The 20024-nt window shown below is 31.6% G+C and overlaps 2 protein-coding genes across 2 annotated transcripts in view; both read right to left on the minus strand.

Annotated features, from left to right (window-relative positions):
• slc7a7 (solute carrier family 7 member 7) overlaps positions 1–16915 on the minus strand; it is a 24986-nt gene extending 8071 nt beyond the window's left edge. Inside the window, exons 1-4 of the mRNA XM_059354731.1 lie at positions 16495–16915; positions 12142–12767; positions 3796–3921; positions 2240–2384 (exon numbers count right to left, since the gene is read on the minus strand). Coding sequence (XP_059210714.1) covers positions 2240–2384; positions 3796–3921; positions 12142–12616 — 746 coding nt within the window. The 5' untranslated portion in view covers positions 12617–12767; positions 16495–16915. The remainder of the gene's footprint in view (positions 1–2239; positions 2385–3795; positions 3922–12141; positions 12768–16494) is intronic.
• Positions 1–20024, minus strand: part of LOC131989470 (uncharacterized) — a 299290-nt gene that overhangs the window by 263925 nt on the left and 15341 nt on the right. The gene's annotated exons all lie outside the window — the stretch shown is intronic.

The following is a 20024-nucleotide window of genomic DNA, read 5'->3' on the forward strand; positions in this document are numbered from 1 at the left end:
TTTGAGGACTGTGTGGGTGAGGAGCTGGTGGACCCCGTGGGTGGGGGGGGGGGGGGGGGGGGGGGGGGGGGGGGATAAGTTGGAGGTGTTTGTCTCTTAATCTGCCTGGGAACTCAGAGAGGCTTGTGATCCAATCACATGCGTCGTCTTTCTTTATTTGTTCGGCTGTGTGAATCACAGCAAAACACTCAAACGCTCACATTCACTGTTTCAGGGTGATTGTCTCTTATTGACTTATTGATTGACCTTTTTTTTTTTTTTTTAGGAAGTCAAAGTGTTGATGGAATCACAACAAAACTGACAAGCTGACCAGCATTTCCTTTGGCTTTGTAGAAAAACATCTTGTTGTGTTTAACCCTTAATAGGACTCATTGAAATACTTGCAAATTCCAAATTTCAACCCTAGAGAATATTGGAGGATATTACATACAGCCAGAATGTGTAAAAAAAAACCATACGGACCGGGGGAGGGGGGTCATATTTTTAGAAAAAAAGTTTATGAGATTAAAGTGGCAAATCTACGAGAAATGTGCAGATCTATCATATTTAAAGTGGTGAATCTGCAAGAAAAAGTTGCTTTTTTCCCACTTTTTCTCATAAATCTGTGACTTTTTTTCGCGCAGATATGTCACTTTAAATCTCTTATATCTGCGACTTTTTTTGTTGTTGATCTGACACTCTTCTTCGCCTGATAAAGGGTTAAGATAAATGATGATGTTTGTAGCTCTGCAAGTTTAAACACTGTAAAATAATAAATCTGATTAATTTACGGTAAAATACCGGCAGAACTTCACCGTAAAAAATAAATAAATAAATAAATTACTGTAAATGTAAGTATCAGAAAAAACTGTAATTTAAACTGAATAATCCCCATCACTTTTAGGATAATTGTGTCATCATGGTATTTCTCCATTAATTTTACATGAACATTTTACATTTTTACAGCAAAACTTTGTGTTTTCTACAGTTTATGGCAGTAGAATTTAAAGTTTTATGCTATTCTTTGATTTACAGTAATTAAAAGTATCTATACGGTGATGTACAATGTTTCATTTTACGTCCATTTCTGATGCAATTTGACAGCGTTTTACTGTAATTTCTACAAACATTTATACAATGTATTTTTTCATATTTAATTTGACGATATTGGCTATTATATTGAAAAAAATGTCCCAAAAACTGGGCTAGTCTGATATAATCATTTACTGTCGAAGCCACCAGACTTTATTCACAATACCAGTAATTTTACCTCACAGGACTCTGAAGTTAAGACTTTAACTTTGGAAGAGGACTCAACAGGTTTAATTAAAACATTCTTCAGCTAATGTTTGATGTTAATGTTTTACACCTTCTGACTGAAACACCTGACAATATTGTGTCATTATTCAAGATTACCAACCAAGTTTCAGTGGCGACAATTACATCCAAATCATGGGTGTCAAACTCGTGGCCCGCGGGCCAATTGTGGCCCTTGTGATGATATTTTGTGGCCCCCACCTTGATATGAAAAGTTTAATGTGAGTTTTATATGAATGGCACTTTACCGTGTTGTGTGTGGAAGGTCCCTTTATTTACTTTTTTTTGTAATTTTGTGTCTTTTTTTTAAATAATGTGTCTTTTTTTGGTAATTTTTTCTTTAAAAAATAATTGTGTGTCTTTTTAATAATTGTGTGTCTTTTTGATAATTATGTGTCTTTTTTTGGTCATTTTATTTCTTCTTTAAATTATTTCGTTTTTTTCTGTCATTTTTGGTAATTTTGTGTCTTTTTGGGTCATTTTGTGTCTTTTTTAACACTTTTGTGTCTTTTTTGGTAATTCTGTGTATTTTTGGCAATTTTGTGGGTTTTTTTGTCATTTTGTGTCTTTTTTAGTAATTTTGTGTCTTTAAAAAAAAAAAAAAATTGTGTCTTTAAAAAAAATAATTTTTTGTCTTTTTGAATAATTCTGTGTCTTTCTTTGGTCATTTTAGATCTTCTTTAAATAATTTCGTTTTTTCCTGTCATTTTTGGTAATTCTGTCTTTTTTTAATAATTTTGTGTCTTTTTTGGTAATTCTGTGTCTTTTTTTGGTCATTTTGATACTGCCTGGAGTGGCCCCCAGGTAATCTGAGTTTGAGACCCCTGATCCAGATGAAAGACTGATTGATTTGCTCCCTTAATGTGCTGGTTAATCATTTCTAAACACTCAGTTGGTGCAGTAAGAAAAGAAGCAGGTGTACTTTAAGTTGGATTGTGCTCACCTCTCTGGGTTCTTGATCTCCTCCGTGACGAAGTTGAGCGTGTCCCATCCCGAGTAGGAGAACAGAGCCGAGTAGAGAGCCAGCGCGAGGGCCCCGGGGTCCTGAGAGGAGCCTTCAAACAGGCCCTCAAAGTTCTGTGTGTGGCCTGGACAAAAAAAAACACAATAGTTTAATTTTAACCCTTAATAGGGCACTCACTGAAATAATTGCAAATTCCAAATTTCAACCCTAGAGAATATTGGAGGTTATTACATACAGCCAGAATGTGTAAAAAAAAAAAAATATATATATATATATATACGGACCCGGGGGAGGGGGGGAATATTTTGAGAAAAAGGTTTATGAGATTAAAGTGGAAAATCTACGAGGAAAGTTTTTTTCACTTTTAAATCTGCGACTTCTTTCACGCAGATTTGCCACTTTAAATCTCTTAAATCTGCGACTTTTTTTCTTGTAGATTTGCTACTTTAATCTAGTAAATTTGCAACTTTTTTCTCTGTATTTATTGATTTATTTTATTTTATTTTATTTTATTTTATTTTATTTTATTTTATTTTATTTTATTTTATTTTATTTATTTGTTTTTTATTCATACTTGGCCTTAATAATCATAGTCATGGATTTTTTTCTAATTTTTTCATTTTTCTATTGGAGGTCAAGGTGAATAAAGTTAATATTATCATATTATCATCATACTGATTGTTCAGATGTCATGGTGTCTGTGACGTAGCCTGATCTTTGCTGATTATCTGGAGGAAAACTTAAACTCATCAATACACCATTCATCGCAGAAAGAAACTGTAAAAACAGGCGTCAGAATTGGAACTTTCCGACAGCCCTTGAACATATCATAGCTTGCAAAAGTTTACATTAGAAAAAAGTAAAAACTTTATTCTGCACGTCTCATTTAAAACGTAGACGAAAAATAAACCGTTTAGAATAACTAGATTTTGTCACGTGACAAATATTCACTGAGAGTCAGACAGGACTGCAGGATGTTTACACAGAGCTGAGGGGAGAGGACAGGAGAGGTCGTAAAAATACAAATAGTTCAATATGTTTAGCATGTGGAGACCTGTTTTTTTTCTCTAATATTCATGACACATGTGGGAACTTGGAAAAGTGTTTTATATATAAATTCCAAATTGTTCCAAATTTTAAAAATGTATTTCTCAGAGAAATTCAACTCACGTTTTTCTTGTTTTTTTGATTTACAGGTGAATTTCACGCAGAAGAAGTTTCATCCCGAAAAAATACTTTTTACTATTGTTTTTTTTTTTTTTTAGGTTTTTAAACTTTGAAATGGGTGAATTTGACCCACAACATAACAGCATGAGGGTTAAGTACTTAAACATAAAAGCAGGACTTATATTTTATATATACTGCAGTGAAATACAAGGCCACAGTGAGTAAAATGTAAAAAAGAGCAAAAAGCGTCCTGAAACAGCCTGTTGGGGCTCAGATGTCCTGTATGAAGGTCTTGTTGTTTCTAGTATTAGTATTGAAGTTTTAACATATTGTGGAGGGTTTAAATCAGAAAGAGAGGAGACGGGGACCTTTTCCGATCTTCACCAGGCCGGTGATGATGACGGCGATCAGAGCGATGACTTTAGCGTAGGTGAAGAAGTCCTGAACTCTGGTGCCGTACTTCACGTAGGCACAGTTCACAAAGGTCAGCAAACCTGGTGGAGGAGACAAAGCTCATGAATATACAGCTTAAAAAAATAGAATATCAGGAAAAAGTTCTATATATTTAGTCAGTTATTTCAGAAAGTGAAACTCGTATATTATATAGATTCATTACACATAAAATGAAATATTTCAAGCCTGTTTTTCTTGTAATTTTGATGATTCTGGCTTAGAGATAATGGAAACACAAAACTCAGTGACTCAGAAAATTAGAATATTGTGAAGAAGTTTGAGTTTGTTTTTTTTATTCTCTCGTTAATTTGTATTTTTCCCCATGAAGTTTTTAGATTATTTTATCATAATTTTTTTATTTTTTGTCTTAAATTTTTTATTTTTTTTCTTGTAAATTTATGATTTTTTTTCTTGTAAATTTATGATTTTTTCTTGTAAATTTATGATTTTTTTTTCTCTTAAATTTGTGGATTTTTTCTCTTAAATTTGTGATTTTTTTTTCTCTTAAACTTGTCATTTCTTCCTTGTAAAAGTAGTGTTTTTTCAGTCATTTTGTGTCTTTTTGGGTCATTTTGTGTCTTTTTAAAAAATAATTTTGTGCCTTTTTGGGTCATTCTGTGTATTTTTTTGTAATTTAGTGTCTTTTTTTGTAATTTAGTGTTTTTTTCAATCATTTTGTGTCATTTTTTGTGTCTTTTTTTAAGTAATTTAGTTTTTTCCTGTCATTTTTGTCTTTTTTTTGTAAATTTGTCTTTTTTTGGTCATTTTGTGTCTTTTTTTGGTCATTTTGTGTCTTTTTTTGTCATTTTGTGTCTTTTTTCTTAATTTTTGTATCTTTTTTCAGTAATTTTGTGTCTTTTTTGGTCATTTTGTGTCTTTTTTTTGGTCATTTTGTGTCTTTTTTTTGTCATTTTGTGTCTTTTTTGTTAATTTTTGTGTCTTTTTTTGTAATTTTGTGTCTTTTTTTTTTGTAATTTTGTGTCTTTTTTGTGTCATTTTGATACTGCCTCCAGCGGCCCCCAGGTAATTTGAGTTAAATCTATATAATATACGAATTTCACTTTCTGAAATGATTGACAAAAAATACTGAACTTTCTCATGATATGCTAATGTTTTTAGATGTACCTGTTTATCACTATATCATCCACACAGAGAGAATAAAGCTTGAACTGTGTCAGTGGGAGACGTTTGCTGTCTGAGTGAGGCAGCAAGTTTCATGTTTCATGTTTCCGTGTGTGTTTTAAGGAAACGCTGCTGCTGACTCAAGCAGAGCGGCCTGTTGTTGTTCAGACCAGGAAACAGCTGAGTGCAGCACATACAACCACACACACACACACACACACACACACACACACACACACACACACTGCAAAAAACACTAAGCTTACCAAGTATTTTCTTCTTCTATCTAGCAAAAGAATCTTAATTATATTGTTTTGAGTATAATTGACCTACTGACCTTAGCTTGATGTGCTTATTTAATTATTAGTATTATTATTATGTGATTTTTTAATGAACTTGTTTTGTAAGATTTGTTTTTAGGATTGACATTGTGAACTTTTTCATGCTTTTAAAACTGTCCAACTGTTAAATATGGTGACATTTTACCGAAAATATTGGTTCCAGTTGAGATTTTTAGCTGCATTTAGTTTAAATCCTGTTCTTAAAAGCATTTTCTATCACAAAAACCTGCTAGTTTCAAGTATTACTGTCTTATTTTAATGTTACTGCTACTTTTCAAGCCACAATTGCTCAAAAATCAGTATATCTGGACGAACTTCAACATATATTTGGTTTTCCAGTGCCTAGATATTTTAATTATTCAAAGAATTCTTACAAAGAAACATTTACTTACGGCACTGCAGATAATTTTACATGTTTCGAGCATGTTTTTGCTTGATTCTAGTTATTCTTTCTGTGTCTTATCTCGGTCTGTCCTTCAGGTTTATAAACACGGGCACAGGATATTCCTTTTGTGAAAAGATATGAATGAAAAACCTTGAGATAAAAGCATTTCTTAGTATATGTACTGACATCTTACTTTAGTGGGGGGTGTTTTTTTTTCATTTTCTGCTACTTTATATTTTACTACATTTATTTGCTAGTTACTTTTTAGATTAACATGTTACACAATGTTTACTCCAGCAAACTGGGATTTTTACCTCTAAATTGATCAAAATAACAATATATCCTCGAATGATTCAACATCTCACCAAAGAAAACTGTTTTTTTTTAACTCTTTCCTCTCCCATTATTCAGCTCATTACCCTCAATATGTATCTGGTGTCCCTGTGTATACAAATAAAACTGTAAATAGAGCAGTTTAGCCCTCTGAATCCCATCATGAAATGTGTGTTTTCTTTAAGCAATTGCCTAAAATACACAGTTTATCATAGAAAATAACTGTAAAAACAGTCTTTATCAACAAAATTAGATTTTTAGAGATTACTAAAGCTAAATAGTAGCCGAAAATTGTGATATTTCTGTCAAAATCACAGCGTTAAGATCCTGTTAAAAACATGAAATTCTGCTCTGTTTACACAGAGCTGAGAGGAGAGGACAGGAGAGGTTGTTAAAAATTCAAATAGTTCAATATGTATAACATGTGGAGACACAATCTTGTTTTACCAATATTTATGGCACTTGGACGAGTGTTTTATATATAAATTCAATTTTTTTTTAAATTATTAGAGAAATTCAACTTGTTTTTTCCCCGCTCTTTTTTATGATTTATGCCATTATAACTGTGTTATTCTGCAAAAAAATACATTTTTTGAGTCCCATTTCTAGCAATGATTGTGCTGATTCCATAGAGCTGCAGGACTTTTATTATGTATATGTATTTTATATATTTCAATGTAAAAATAAATAAAATAAAGAGCAAAAAATGCCCTGAAACGTCTTGTTTTGGGTTCAGAGGTTTCCCTTCCAGCAGCTGCTCTAACACTGATGCCTTAGTAACAGTTTAATAACGTCACATGCTAATATATTAATACTTTACTGTTAATACTTTGACTCCATGTAGCTGCTGACTGTGAGACTCCCTCCTCCCCTCTGGTTGAGTAAATCTCCTCCTGACTCACTCGTCTGCTCAGCACTGATTAAACAAACTCACCTGCAAACAGCTGACTGGACGGATATTTTATCTACAAGTTCACAAAGCTCCGCTCACTTATCGCTGCTGCTGACCTCCACAGCATCCAGACGTTTAGAGAGGAGACCCAAACAGATTACATCACCTCCTCCTCCTCCTCCTCCTCCTCTGGTCATTCTGTGTCTTTTTCAGTCATTTTGTGTCTTTTTTTGTAATTTTGTGTCTTTTTTAAATAATTTTGTGTCTTTTTTTGGTTATTTTGTTTCTTTTTTAAGTAATTTAGTTTTTTTCTGTCATTTTGTGTCTTTTTTAAAAATAATTTTGTGTCTTTTTTGGTCATTCTGTGTATTTTTCAGTCATTTTGTGTCTTTTTTGGTCATTTTTTGTCTTTTTAAAAATAATTGTATGTCTTTTTTGGGTCATTTTTTGTCTTTTTAAAAATAATTGTATGTCTTTTTTGGGTCATTCTGTGTATTTTTCAGTCATTTTGTGTCTTTTTTGTAATTTTGTTTCTTTTTTTGGTAATTTTGTGTCTTTTATAAGTAATTTCACCTCCTCCTCCTCCTCCTCCTCCTCCTCCTCCTCCTCCTCCTCCTCCGTTCTGATGGATCACAACACTATCATCTTCCATCACTCTGACAGGTGGAGGATCATAACAAGCCGTCTCTCCACAGGAGGCCCGGGCAAACACAACAGAGACAGGGAGGCCTGAGTCTCTGCCACACAGAAGGAGAGGCGTGGTGTGTTGACAGGGGAAGGGGAGACGGGTGGGAGGTGTGAGATCGGGTGGAGGAGGCCGGCTGACTGGTAGTGGAGGTCAAATATGCTCCAGATGTTTTAAAAACTCATTCAGTTGCTCAGTTACTGGGAACTCTCGTGCAGGTGGGAAGCTCCAGGATGATGGATGGAAGCTGCTTTAAAAGCATTTCTCTTATTTTTGAGAGACTGAATGAGGAGGTCCCAGGAGACACAATCTGAGATGTTTTAAATGTTTCTTATAATATAATGTCTCCTAAAATATATGTATATATATATATATATATATATATATATATATATATATATATATATATATATATATATTAGGGCCGGGACTTAACACAAAAATTAAAAAAAATTTAAAAATTGACGCATTTTAATCGCACTTATTTTTGCACCGCGGAACGTTTCTCACTGGATGAGTTTCAGGCGGACCGATTATACTGGAGCACCAACTAGTGTTGATGAGTTGAGACAACAACAAACCACAGTGAACATGAAGGAAGAAGCTGATGAGACCTTTGGTTGGCCCCGTGGATGATGGGACATTTAGTTACTAAAAACCAACGGATGTTCTGAATGTACTTGAAAGGATTGTGTTTTACTTCAAAAACCAAAGTATTCTAGTTTACAGGTCTACCTACCTATAGGCTACCTGGATTTATGAAATGTACTATATTTATAAATATGCTATTGCTACACTTAATGGCAAAAATGACACTGGTCTGTTGGACTTGAACAAAAATAAACAATATTTTTGTTGCTTAAGCTTATGTATTCAGTCATTATTCAACGGTATACTAAAAATCCATGTGGAAAAAATTACTTCTCACTGTTCTCAGGTCAAATATTTATATGGGATTAATTTCGATTAATTAATTAATTACAAAGCCTCTAATTAATTCGATTCTTTTTTTTAATCAAGTCCCGGCCCTAATATATATACATCTCCTTTATTTAACCAGGTAAAAAGTCTCGTTGAGATAAAAAAAAAAAAATCTCTTTTCCAAGAGAGACCTGGCCAAGAAAGCAGCATAAAAAGTGACAATAAGTCACAATAAGAAAACGAACTGCAAATAGACCACAACACAACAGAAGTGTTTCCAGAGGACACTTAAAAGTGATGCACACGTCTGGACACACATGATATTAGCATGCTTTTTTTAACAGTGTATTTAGAGGTAGAAAGTGCTGTTTTTTATTTAATTTTTAAATTTTTACTAGTTTATTGTATTATGTAAATGTGTTGTTATTGCTGATAATGTAAAGGCATTTGTTGTAATAAAAATTGTAATGGTAAAAAATAATTTTAAAAAAATCTATAAATATAAAGATATTTATACTTTATTGATCCCAAACTTGGATAATAATGATATTAGAAATATCTCACTAAAAACAGGGTAAAATGAGCCTTCAGAGCTCCAGTTAGCTAAAGTTAGCTCCAGTTAGCTAAAGTTAGCTCCAGGTAGCTAAAATTAGCTCCAGTTAGCTCCAGCTAGCTAAAGTTAGCTCCAGCTAGCTCCAGTTAGCTAAAGTTAGCTCCAGTTAGCTCCAGCTAGCTAAAGTTAGCTCCAGTTAGCTCCAGCTAGCTAAAGTTAGCTCCAGCTAGCTCCAGTTAGCTAAAGTTAGCTCCAGTTAGCTCCAGCTAGCTAAAGTTAGCTCCAGTTAGCTCCAGCTAGCTAAAGTTAGCTCCAGCTAGCTCCAGTTAGCTCCAGCTAGCTAAAGTTAGCTAAAGTTCCCAGAGAGTAAAAGTCCTCAGACAGGAAGTGAGTGTGTCTGCCTGCTGAGCTGTCAGTGGCCTCTCAGGTCAGAGTCTCACTGCAGCGAGGACTTTAGCTCGCAGCTATCAGCCTCCTCCTCCTCCTCCTCCTCCTCCTCAGAGCGCTGCTTATCGCTGCGTGGCACCAGTGTGTGTGTGTGTGTGTGTGTGTGAATGAGTAATATTTGTGTGTTTTTTATCAGATCTCGTGTGTCAGTTGAAGCTGTGTGTGTCTCTGTTTGGTTGCCGTAGCGTTTGGTATTTCCTCCGTTGCCTCGGTGAGACGTTTTGTGGATTTCTTGTTACTTTGATTAATTCAGTTTGTCAGCGTTGCTCTTTCCCTGTGACAGTGTTTTCTAGTAGCCCAGGAGATCAGGGGCCACGGCCCCCAACTAAACCCCCCACACAGTTCCTGTCTCAGAGTAAATCTGGGATTGAGTCAAACGTCTTTTTCTATTCTCCCTCTTTCAATTGATGTTGTCTTTTCTCTTCAATTTTTTAGATATTTTTCATTAATTTTTTTTAGATATTTGTGATTATTTTAAGACACAAAGCCATTATTTTATTAGAAATTAATTTGAAAAAATTAGTTTGAGAATTTCTAATTTTTTTTTAGATATTTCTTTTTTATATTTATCATTATTTTTTAGATATTTCTAATTATTTTTTAAATATTTCTCATTATTTTGAGATATTTATCATTATTTTAAAATATTTATCATTATTTTTTTTAGATATTTCTGGTTATTTTAGGACACAAAACCATTATTTTTGAGAAAATAAGTTTACAAAATTATTTTGAGAGATTTCTAATTATTTTTAAATATTTCTCATTATTTTTAAATATTTCTCATTATTTTTAAATATTTCTCTCTCTCTTTTTTCCTCGATATTTCGGACTATTTTAAGACACAAAGCCATTATTTTTGAGAAATTTATATGAGAAAATTATTTTGAGAATTTCTAATTATTTTTAGATATTTCATATCTCTTTGAAATATTTCTCATTATTTTTTAGATTTCTCATTATTTTGTAGATATTTCCCATTATTTTTGTTTTAGATATTTCTAATTATTTTAAGACACAGAGCCATTATTTTTGAAAAAATTCTAATGATTTTATTGATATTTCTCATTATTGTTTGAGAAATTTCCCATTATAATGAAATATTTCACATACTTTTAAGATACTGAGCCATTATTCTGAGATTTTAAGCCATATTTTGAGTAATTTCTCATTTTAAGAAAAAAGATATAAAGAAAAAAGATATAAAGTCAATATTTTAAGATACTAAGCCATTATTCTGAGATATTTCTCATTATTCTGATATATAAAGCCCTTATTCTGAGTTATTGAGCCATATTCTGAGTCATTTTTTGGAGCAGTTTCTTGCTCAGACTCAAGTTGTGACTCTCACGTGCGAGACGTCGCGCCCTGATTTCTGTGATTGAGTAAAACGTCTTTTTCCATCAATGTGTCTAAGTTCTGGACCGTCGGTCAGTTCCTCTTTGGTCTGATGTCAGAGAGTTTCAGTGTGTCACCGGTTTTCACTTCTCTTCTCTTTAAACATCACATGCTTTCTTTCTTCTTCAGACTGAAAACCGACTGTGGCTGTCAAAGACTAATCTTTGTCTCTTTATTAGGAGATGTGTAATTAATATTACTATCTAGCTTTAACTAATCTGATTGGCTCCTTCAGCTTTAACTCTCGTCTAAATGACGTCTAACGAGTCACTAAATAAGAAGAAGCAGCATTATTAAGATATTAGTTTCACAGATTGATCATGATGTTTTTAAGAAGACCTGGTTTAACAAAGTTCATCCGTACTACACTGTAAAAAACAAAAGTTGTAAAAAAAAAAAAAAAAATACTAAAAAAATCTTAACGTCAAATAACAGTAAACAACCCAAAGTTATTTTACAGATAATTTAAATAAAAATAAAGATAATATAAGGTAAATACCTGTATTTTGAAATAATATTAATAAGGATATTTTATTCAATTCATATTATTTTTGAAATATTTCTCATTATTCTAAGATATTTCAAATTATTTTTAGTTTTCGAATTATTTTTAAGATATTTCTAGTTATTTTGAGATATATTTCTCTCTCCTTTTTTTTTTTTTTTTTTTTTTTACATATTTCTAATTTTTAATAGATATTTCTCACTATTTGGAGACACAAAGCATTATTTTTTTTATTATAAAAAATTTATATTTCTCATTATTATGAAATATTTCTCATTATTTTAGGATACTGAGCCATTATTCTGATATTTTAAGCCATAGTATAAGTAATCTCTCATCTTGAGAAACAAAATAATTATTTTGGGATATTTATCATTATTTTGAGAATATTTTTAATTATTTTGAAATATTTATCATTATTTTGAGATATTTATCATTATTTTGAGAATATTTTTAATTATTTTGAAATATTTCTAATTATTTTTAGATATTTCTCATTATTCTGAGATATTTCTAATTATTCTGAGATATTAAGCCATATTTTGAGATACAGAGCATCTCTACTTTTTGTGACTCGTACCCTGACATTTCTGTTTTCTTCTTTTAATTTCTTAACATCTCACAAACGCACACACACATTAACACACACACACACACACCCTTTTTGCCGTGTACTCACATATGCACGCGGCGGCCAGCAGGCGGTTGGCGAGGTAGGGAGCGATGCATGTTGGGAAGATGGGCTGCACCATGTAGTTGGAGAAGGTGATGGCGATGACGGCCTGGCTGGTCGGCTCGATGATCAGCAGCGACGTCCACAGCCGGATGAAGGCCAGGAAGCCGCCGAAGGCCTCCAGGATGTAGGCGTAGGACGCCCCCGACTTGGTGATGGTGGTGCCCAGCTCGGCGTAGCACAGGGCCCCGAAGACGGAGAAGAGGCCCCCGACGGTCCACACCACCAGGGACAGGCCGTAGGAGGCGCTGTGGAGCAGGACGCCTTTAGGGGAGACGAAGATCCCCGAGCCGATCATGTTCCCCACGATGAGGCAGACCCCGTTGAGGAGCGAGATCTCCTTCTTCAGCTTCATCGACTCCCCAGACGACTCCTCCTTCACCAGCTGGGGGCCCCCGTTGTCGGCCCTGTGGGACGCCATTCTTCCTGCTTCTGTGGTTGATTTATAAACTGTTTCCTGGACACGTTTCAGTCAAATATGGAGAGTTTTCTGTTCTGTTTTTTGATGATGATGATGATGATGAGACGAAGACTTTATTTTCCTCCAGTTATCTGAGAAGATCTCCGTCCATCTGGGGAGGAAACGAGTCGTATGAGTGAAGCTGCTGGTTCAGAACAACATGTTTACATGCTGAGAGGACAAACAAATAAATAAGACATAAACCACCAAACATCATTTATACAGACACTCAGTTGTTTTTCTGAAAATATTTCTCTTTATATTGAGATATCAAGACAATATTTGTGAGATATTTGTCATTATTTTGAGATACTGAGCTTTTATTTTGAAATATTTCTCATTATTTTTAGATATTTATCATTATTTTAAGGCACAAAGACATTATTTCTGTGAAATTTATGATTATTTTTGAGATATTTTATTTTATGATACTGAGCTATTTTGATTATGTTATGTTTTAAGTATTTTTCATTAATTTTTGAGAAATTTCATCATTTTTCAGATATTTCTTATTATTTTTCAGATATTTCTTATTATTTTAAGACACAAAGCTTTTTTAAAGAATTAAAAAAAGATTAATTAATTAAAAAAGAATCTCATTATTTTGAGAAATGTCTTATTATTTTGTAATACTGAGCTTTTATTTTTAAATATTTATCATTATTTTTAAATATTTATCATTATTTTAAGGCACAAAGCAATTATTTTTGAGAACATTTTCTAATTATTTTTTAGATATTTCTCTTTATTTTTGAGAAATTTCTCATTATTTTGAGAATTTTCTCATTATTTTTGATACATTTCTCATTTTGAGATATTTCTCATTTTAAGATACTGAGCAATTATTTTTTAAATATTTCTCATTATTTTTTAGATATTTGTCATTATTTTAAGATATTTCTCATTCATTTTGAGAATTTTCTCATTGTTTTTGAGATATTTCTCATTTTAAGATAGTGAGCTATTATTTTTAAATATTTTAAATTATTTTTGAGATATTTCTCTTTATTTTATTTTTTTTCCATCATTTTCAGACACAAGGCCATTGTTTATTTATTTTCAATTCTCATTATTTTGAGATATCTCTTATTATTTTGAGATACTGAGCTATTATTTTGAAGTATTTGTCATTATTTTTAGATATTTCTCTTAAATTTTTAGATATTTCTCAATTTTTTCAGACACAAGACATTATTTTTGAGAAATGTCTAATTATTTTGAAGAAATTTTATTAAGCAATGATTTGAGTTAAAGAGTCATTATTTTGAGAAGATTCTCATATTGAGATGCTAAGCTGTTATTTTGAGATAATAACTTGCGATTTATTAATAATTTTACATCCTAAGGCATTCATTTGGAGAAATTTCTCATTTTGAGAAACAAAGTAATAATTTTTGAGAACATTTCTCTTTAATTTGAGAAACTAAATCACAAATACTTGTGTTGTTTCAATCCAGAAACATGCCGAGGCTGCTAATGTCTAATGTGGGTACAAAAAAATAAAAAGGTCCCATAATTCCAGAGTCGGGAGGCTGATGAGGGTCTGAGGTGGTTTAGTGGATTCAGATCCATTAAAGCTGAACAGTAAATAATCACTAAACGGCCTTTTAACGTTTCAGAGTGTTTACAGAGAGAACGGAGCAAACAGCAGGAACACACACACACACACACACACATACGCACACACACACACACACACACACACACACACACACGTGCACGTACACACACACACACACATGCACATACGCACACATGTGCACACACGTGCACACGCACACACACACACACATACACATGCACACGCACACACGTGCACGTACACACACACACACGCACACACACACACACACATGCACATACGCACACATGTGCACACACACACACACATGCACATATGCACATGCACACACACATACACACACACACATGCACACACACACACGCACATACGAACACACACACACACACACACACACATTTGGAATATTTGGAATGTGAAAAATGTCCAGGTTAATATGATATAAAACAAGAAATCTTTATTTAAAATAGCCATTATTTTGAGATATTTCTTATTATCTTGACATACTAAGCCCATTATTCTGAGATATTAAGCCATATTTTGAGTCAAACATGAATATTATCAAGACAAATGATGCATTTGTTAAATTTAAGTATATTTTCAATACCAATAATAATAATAGTAATTTAAGACTAAAAACATGTTTGTGCTTCCATATTCTGCTGATTATTTTCTTGATTAATCGTTTGGTCGATAAAATAGTGAAAAATGTTCAGTTTAATATGATATAAAACAGAGAATAGAAGGAAATCTTCTCATTTGAGAGGCAGAAAAGACCTTTTTCTGCCATTTGTGCATGAAAAATTACTTTAGATTATAAAAAAACATGATTTTTTTCAACGATTTCTCATTATATTGAGATACTAACATTATTTTTTAACAATTTCTCATTATTTTGAGATATTAAGCCATATTTTGAGTTGTACATGAAGATTATCAAGACAAATGATGCATTTGTTAAATTTAAAGTGTATATTCAATACAAAAGTCCCATATTTTTGGGTGATTTAAGGCTGAAAACACGTCCAAGCTTCCATATTTGGAATGCAACTAATAATTATGTGCCGATTATTTTGTTGATTAAATCGTTTGATCTATAAAATGTCATAAGATAGTGGAAAATGTTCAGTTTAATATGATATAAAACAGAGAAAAGCAGAATATCTCCACATTTTAAGAGGCGGAAAACAACATTTTCTGCCATTTTTGCACGAAAGATTACTTTAGATTATTTAAAATAGCCATTATTTTCAGATATTTTCTAATTTTATTGAGAAATTAAGCCATTATTCTGAGATATTAAGCCATATTTTTGGGTTAAACATGAATATTATCAAGACAAATGATGTATTTGTTAAATTAAAGTGCATTTTCATTACAAAATTACATCGTTTTTGGTAATTTAAGAATGAAATTAGGTTCGTAATTCCATATTCTGCTGATTACTTCCTTTATTAATTGTTTGGTCTATTAAATAGTGAAAAATGTTCAGTTTAATATGATATAAAACAGAGAAAAGTAGGAAATCTTTACATTTGAGAGGCCATTTCTGCCATTTTTGCATGAAAAATTACTTTAAACCATTTTTTTTTAGATATTTCTCGTTATCTTGACATACTAAGCCATTTGAATCTGAGATATTAAGCCATATTTTGAGTTATACACAAAGACATATCATATAAATATTATCCATATTCTGCCTATTATTTTCTTCATTAATCGTTTGGTTGATAAAATAGTGAAAAATGTTCAGATTAATATGATATAAAACAGAGAAAATCAGGAAATCTTCTCATTTGAGAGGTGGAAAGGAGCATTTTTTAAAAACATTTTTGCATGAAATATTACTTTAGATTATCAAAAAAACATGATTTTTTTTAGATTATCAAAAAAACTGACAATTATTTTTCTGCTAATCGAATTTTTGCAGCTGTAATTCTTATATTTGGCTGAAAAAGTGAACATTTAGACAAAACCCTAAGTTTTCTTTGTAAGTTTTCCAAGTTTCACTTCTGTCAGGTTGACAGCAGCTGACTTTTCACCTACAAATCATCCAAAATGTGCTCAAGTCTTGATGAGAAGAAGCACATGGAGATTGATCAGTGACTGTAAGACTGAAAGATCAATGAGCCGTTTAAATGGGAAATTGATCCCGAGATAAAGAACAAGACGAAGCTGAACAATAATGAGTGAGTGGATGGATCTACAGGAAGGATTCAAGATAAATGTGAGAGTTTGTGAATGAAGAGTGAGATACCTTCAGCAGCACGTGAGTCCACAGAGCAGCAGCGACTGTAAAGGAGACGAGAGACGATTGAGACACGCTGCATGTGATCAGACGCCGCCACAGACACGAGGGGAGAGGCCCTGACAGACGCACAGAGCAAGGTCCGAAAGCTGCTGATAAGTCGTTTCTTCATCAGAGACTCAAGGTTACATCCTGGAGCAGGAAAACACTTTCTGCTCAAGTGTGACCAGAGAAATGTGTCAGCTGCAGATTCAGGACTGAGACTGAGCTTTTATTGTGACGGGGTGTTTGACTGCATCTGAGTGATGACACTGAGGAATCACCTGGTTTATTTAATGTGGATTATTTTATTCATGTGGGACAAACATGCAAAAAAAGGAGACATAATACCACCAGCCATTATTTTTTAGACACTTACTAATTATCTTTTGAGAAATTTCTGATTATTTTTTTAAAGATATTTCTCATTATTATTATTATTATTATTTAGATATTTCTCTTTATTTATTTTTTTTAGGTATTTCTCATTATTTTTAAAAAATGTTTTAGATATTTCTCATCATTTTTTTTTATATTTCTCATTCTTCTTTAGGTATTTCTTATTATTTTTGAGAAGTTTGTCATTATATTGAGATATTTCTCTTTATTTCTTTTTTTTTATATATTTCTCATCATTATTATTATTATTATTATTTAGATATTTAACTTTATTTCTTTTTTTTAGGTATTTCTCATTATTTTTTAAATTTTTTTTAGATATTTCTCATCATCTTTTTTTTTTTAGATATTTCTCATTATTATTATTATTATTAGATATTTCTCATTTTTTTTAGATATTTCTTATTTTTATTTTTTTTAGATATTTCTCATTATTATTATTATTAGATATTTCTCATTATTTTTGAGAAATTTCTCATTATTTTTTAGATATTTTTTATTATTTTTGAGAAGTTTGTCATTATATTGAGATATTTTCTCATTATTTCTTTTTTTTTAGATATTTCTCATTTAAGATACTGAGCTATTATTTTTTAAATATTTCTTATTATTTTTGAGAAGTTTCTCTTTATGTATTTTTTTTAGATATTTCTCATTATTTTAAGATACTGAGCTATTATTTTTTTAATATTTCTCTTTATTTTTAAGATATTGTATAGATATATATTCTAACTTGTAACACTAGCCTTAAAAAACTAAAACGTTGTAAAAAAAAAAAAAAAAAAAAAGATCCAGTAAGTCACAATGATGAAAAGTTTTCTCAAAATAATGAGAATCTTTCTCAAAGTTGGTAAAATAATTAGAATCTTTAAAGAAGTTTTCTCATTATTTATAGGTGCAATGTCTTTATTTTGAAAATGTTCATCATTATTTTTTAACTGTTTCTCATTATTTTAAGACACTAATCCATTATTTTAAGGTATTTCTAATTATTTTTAAGTGATTTTGGACAATTAAAAAAAAAATTGGAGATATTTATCATTATTTCTAAAATATTTCTCTTTATTTTGGAGAAATGTCTCACTATTTTCAGATAGTTCTCATTATTTATTTATTTTAGATATTTTTTCGTTATTTTTGACATACTAAGCCATTCTTTTTTTTTTTTTAGATATTTCTCATTATTTTTTAGATATTTTTTCATTATTTTTCAGATACTTCTCATATTGTTTTTGAGATACTAAGCCATTATTTTTTAAGATATTTCTCATTATTTTTTTAGGTATTTTTCATTATTTTGAGAAACTAAGCCATCTTTTTTTTTTTTTGAGAAATTCTCAAGGCAAAGTTTCATCTTGTTTTTTCTTTTACTCCATTTTTTAATGATCATTAAATACTATCATTAAAAACTAAGAACATTTACTCTTCCACAGTTTGGAGGCCAACACTGTACTTTCTACTGCATCACATTCATTTGATAACATTACTCTCACAATATTAATACAAACATAAATCAGATAATAAATCATGTTGTTGCAAGTACAGTAAATCAGCAGCTTATAACAATACTTTTAGTGATATTTAAACATTCATGCATCAATTATGATCTAACATATAATATATTAAAAGCTTATATTATTCTGAAATGGGCCTTTCTGCATAAAAAGCACCTTTAGTTTTGTCCTTTAAGTCTCTTTTGGCTCTAATAATTGTAATCTAACAGATTATTTCCAGCCCTGTTTGTACATACAGACAACAAGGAACATGTTGTGACATTCCAGGTTAATAAATGATAAAATGCTGAGTTGTAAACCTGTATCAGCGCGCATGAATGATCAGAGAGCAGATAGAACCAGACTCACCTCCTCCAGCTGCGCCTCCTCCTCCAAACCAGCCAGGAGAAACTCTACAGTCTGAGTTATTCACCAGCTCGCCCTCTCATAGTGCTCCTCTGGCTTCCTGATAGTAATAATACTATTAATAATAATAATAATAATAATAATAATAATAATATTATTAATAATAATAACGGGGCTCTCCGTGCGTCTTCCTCCTGCGCGCCTCCAGCTGTTTCCTCTGGCGCTGATCTGGATCCTCTGCGCTCCTCAGCTGAAGCGCTTCTGGCTTTTATCTACTTCTGGTTTCTACGTTTACTACCAAGGAAACGAGTCACAGGGAGCAGAGGAGGAGGAGGAGGAGGAGGAGGAGGAGGAGGAGGAGGAGGAGGAGGAGGGGGCTTAATGGCTCCGCACTGTGCTCCTGAGTGACTTATTACACTTATAGGGCTTTTAATTTAACTATCCAACAAATCAAACGGCTGTTACTCTGTAAAAAAAAAAAAAAAAAAAAGATAAAATAAAAAAAACCTGTTGTTTTTACAGTAAAAAACCAGCAGCTGTGGTTGCCAGAACTTTACCGTGATAAATAGACAGATATTGGCACTGTTTAAGATAGACGTAAGATATTTGATTTCACGTTTAAGATTTATTCCATATTTTACCTTAAAAAATAAAAAGTTCTTCCATCCAAAGAAACGCTCTTTTGCCATATTTTTTTTAGATATTTCTCATTATTTTGAGATATTTCTCTATATTTATTTTTATTTTATTTTATTTTTTTTTTAGATATTTCTCATTATTTTAAGACATAAAGCCATTCTATTTGAGATATTTGTCATTATTTAAGACACTGAGCTATTATTTTTGTAATATTTCTTATTATTTTTTGAGAAATTTCTGATGCTTTTTAGATATATTTTCATCGTTTTTGAGAAATTTCCCATTACTTTGAGATATTACTCTCAAAATAATACTAAGCCATTATTATTATTATTATTATTATTGGATATTTCTCTTTATTTTTAGATACTTCTCATTATTTTTGAGATACTGAGCCATTATCATTATTATTATTATTATTATTATTATTATTTTTTATTTTTTTTAATTTTTTTTAGATATTTGTCAGTGTTTTTAGATCTACATGAAGGGAAAATGTCATGAAAAGTAAATTGATTTTTTTAACAAATATTCAGCATAAATTGAAGTTTTTACAGGGTTATTAATGGTCTTTGAATCCTTGTGTTTTTTCTCATATACCTC

This window comes from Centropristis striata, chromosome 17, assembly GCF_030273125.1.
Source record: "Centropristis striata isolate RG_2023a ecotype Rhode Island chromosome 17, C.striata_1.0, whole genome shotgun sequence".
NCBI lineage: Eukaryota > Metazoa > Chordata > Actinopteri > Perciformes > Serranidae > Centropristis > Centropristis striata.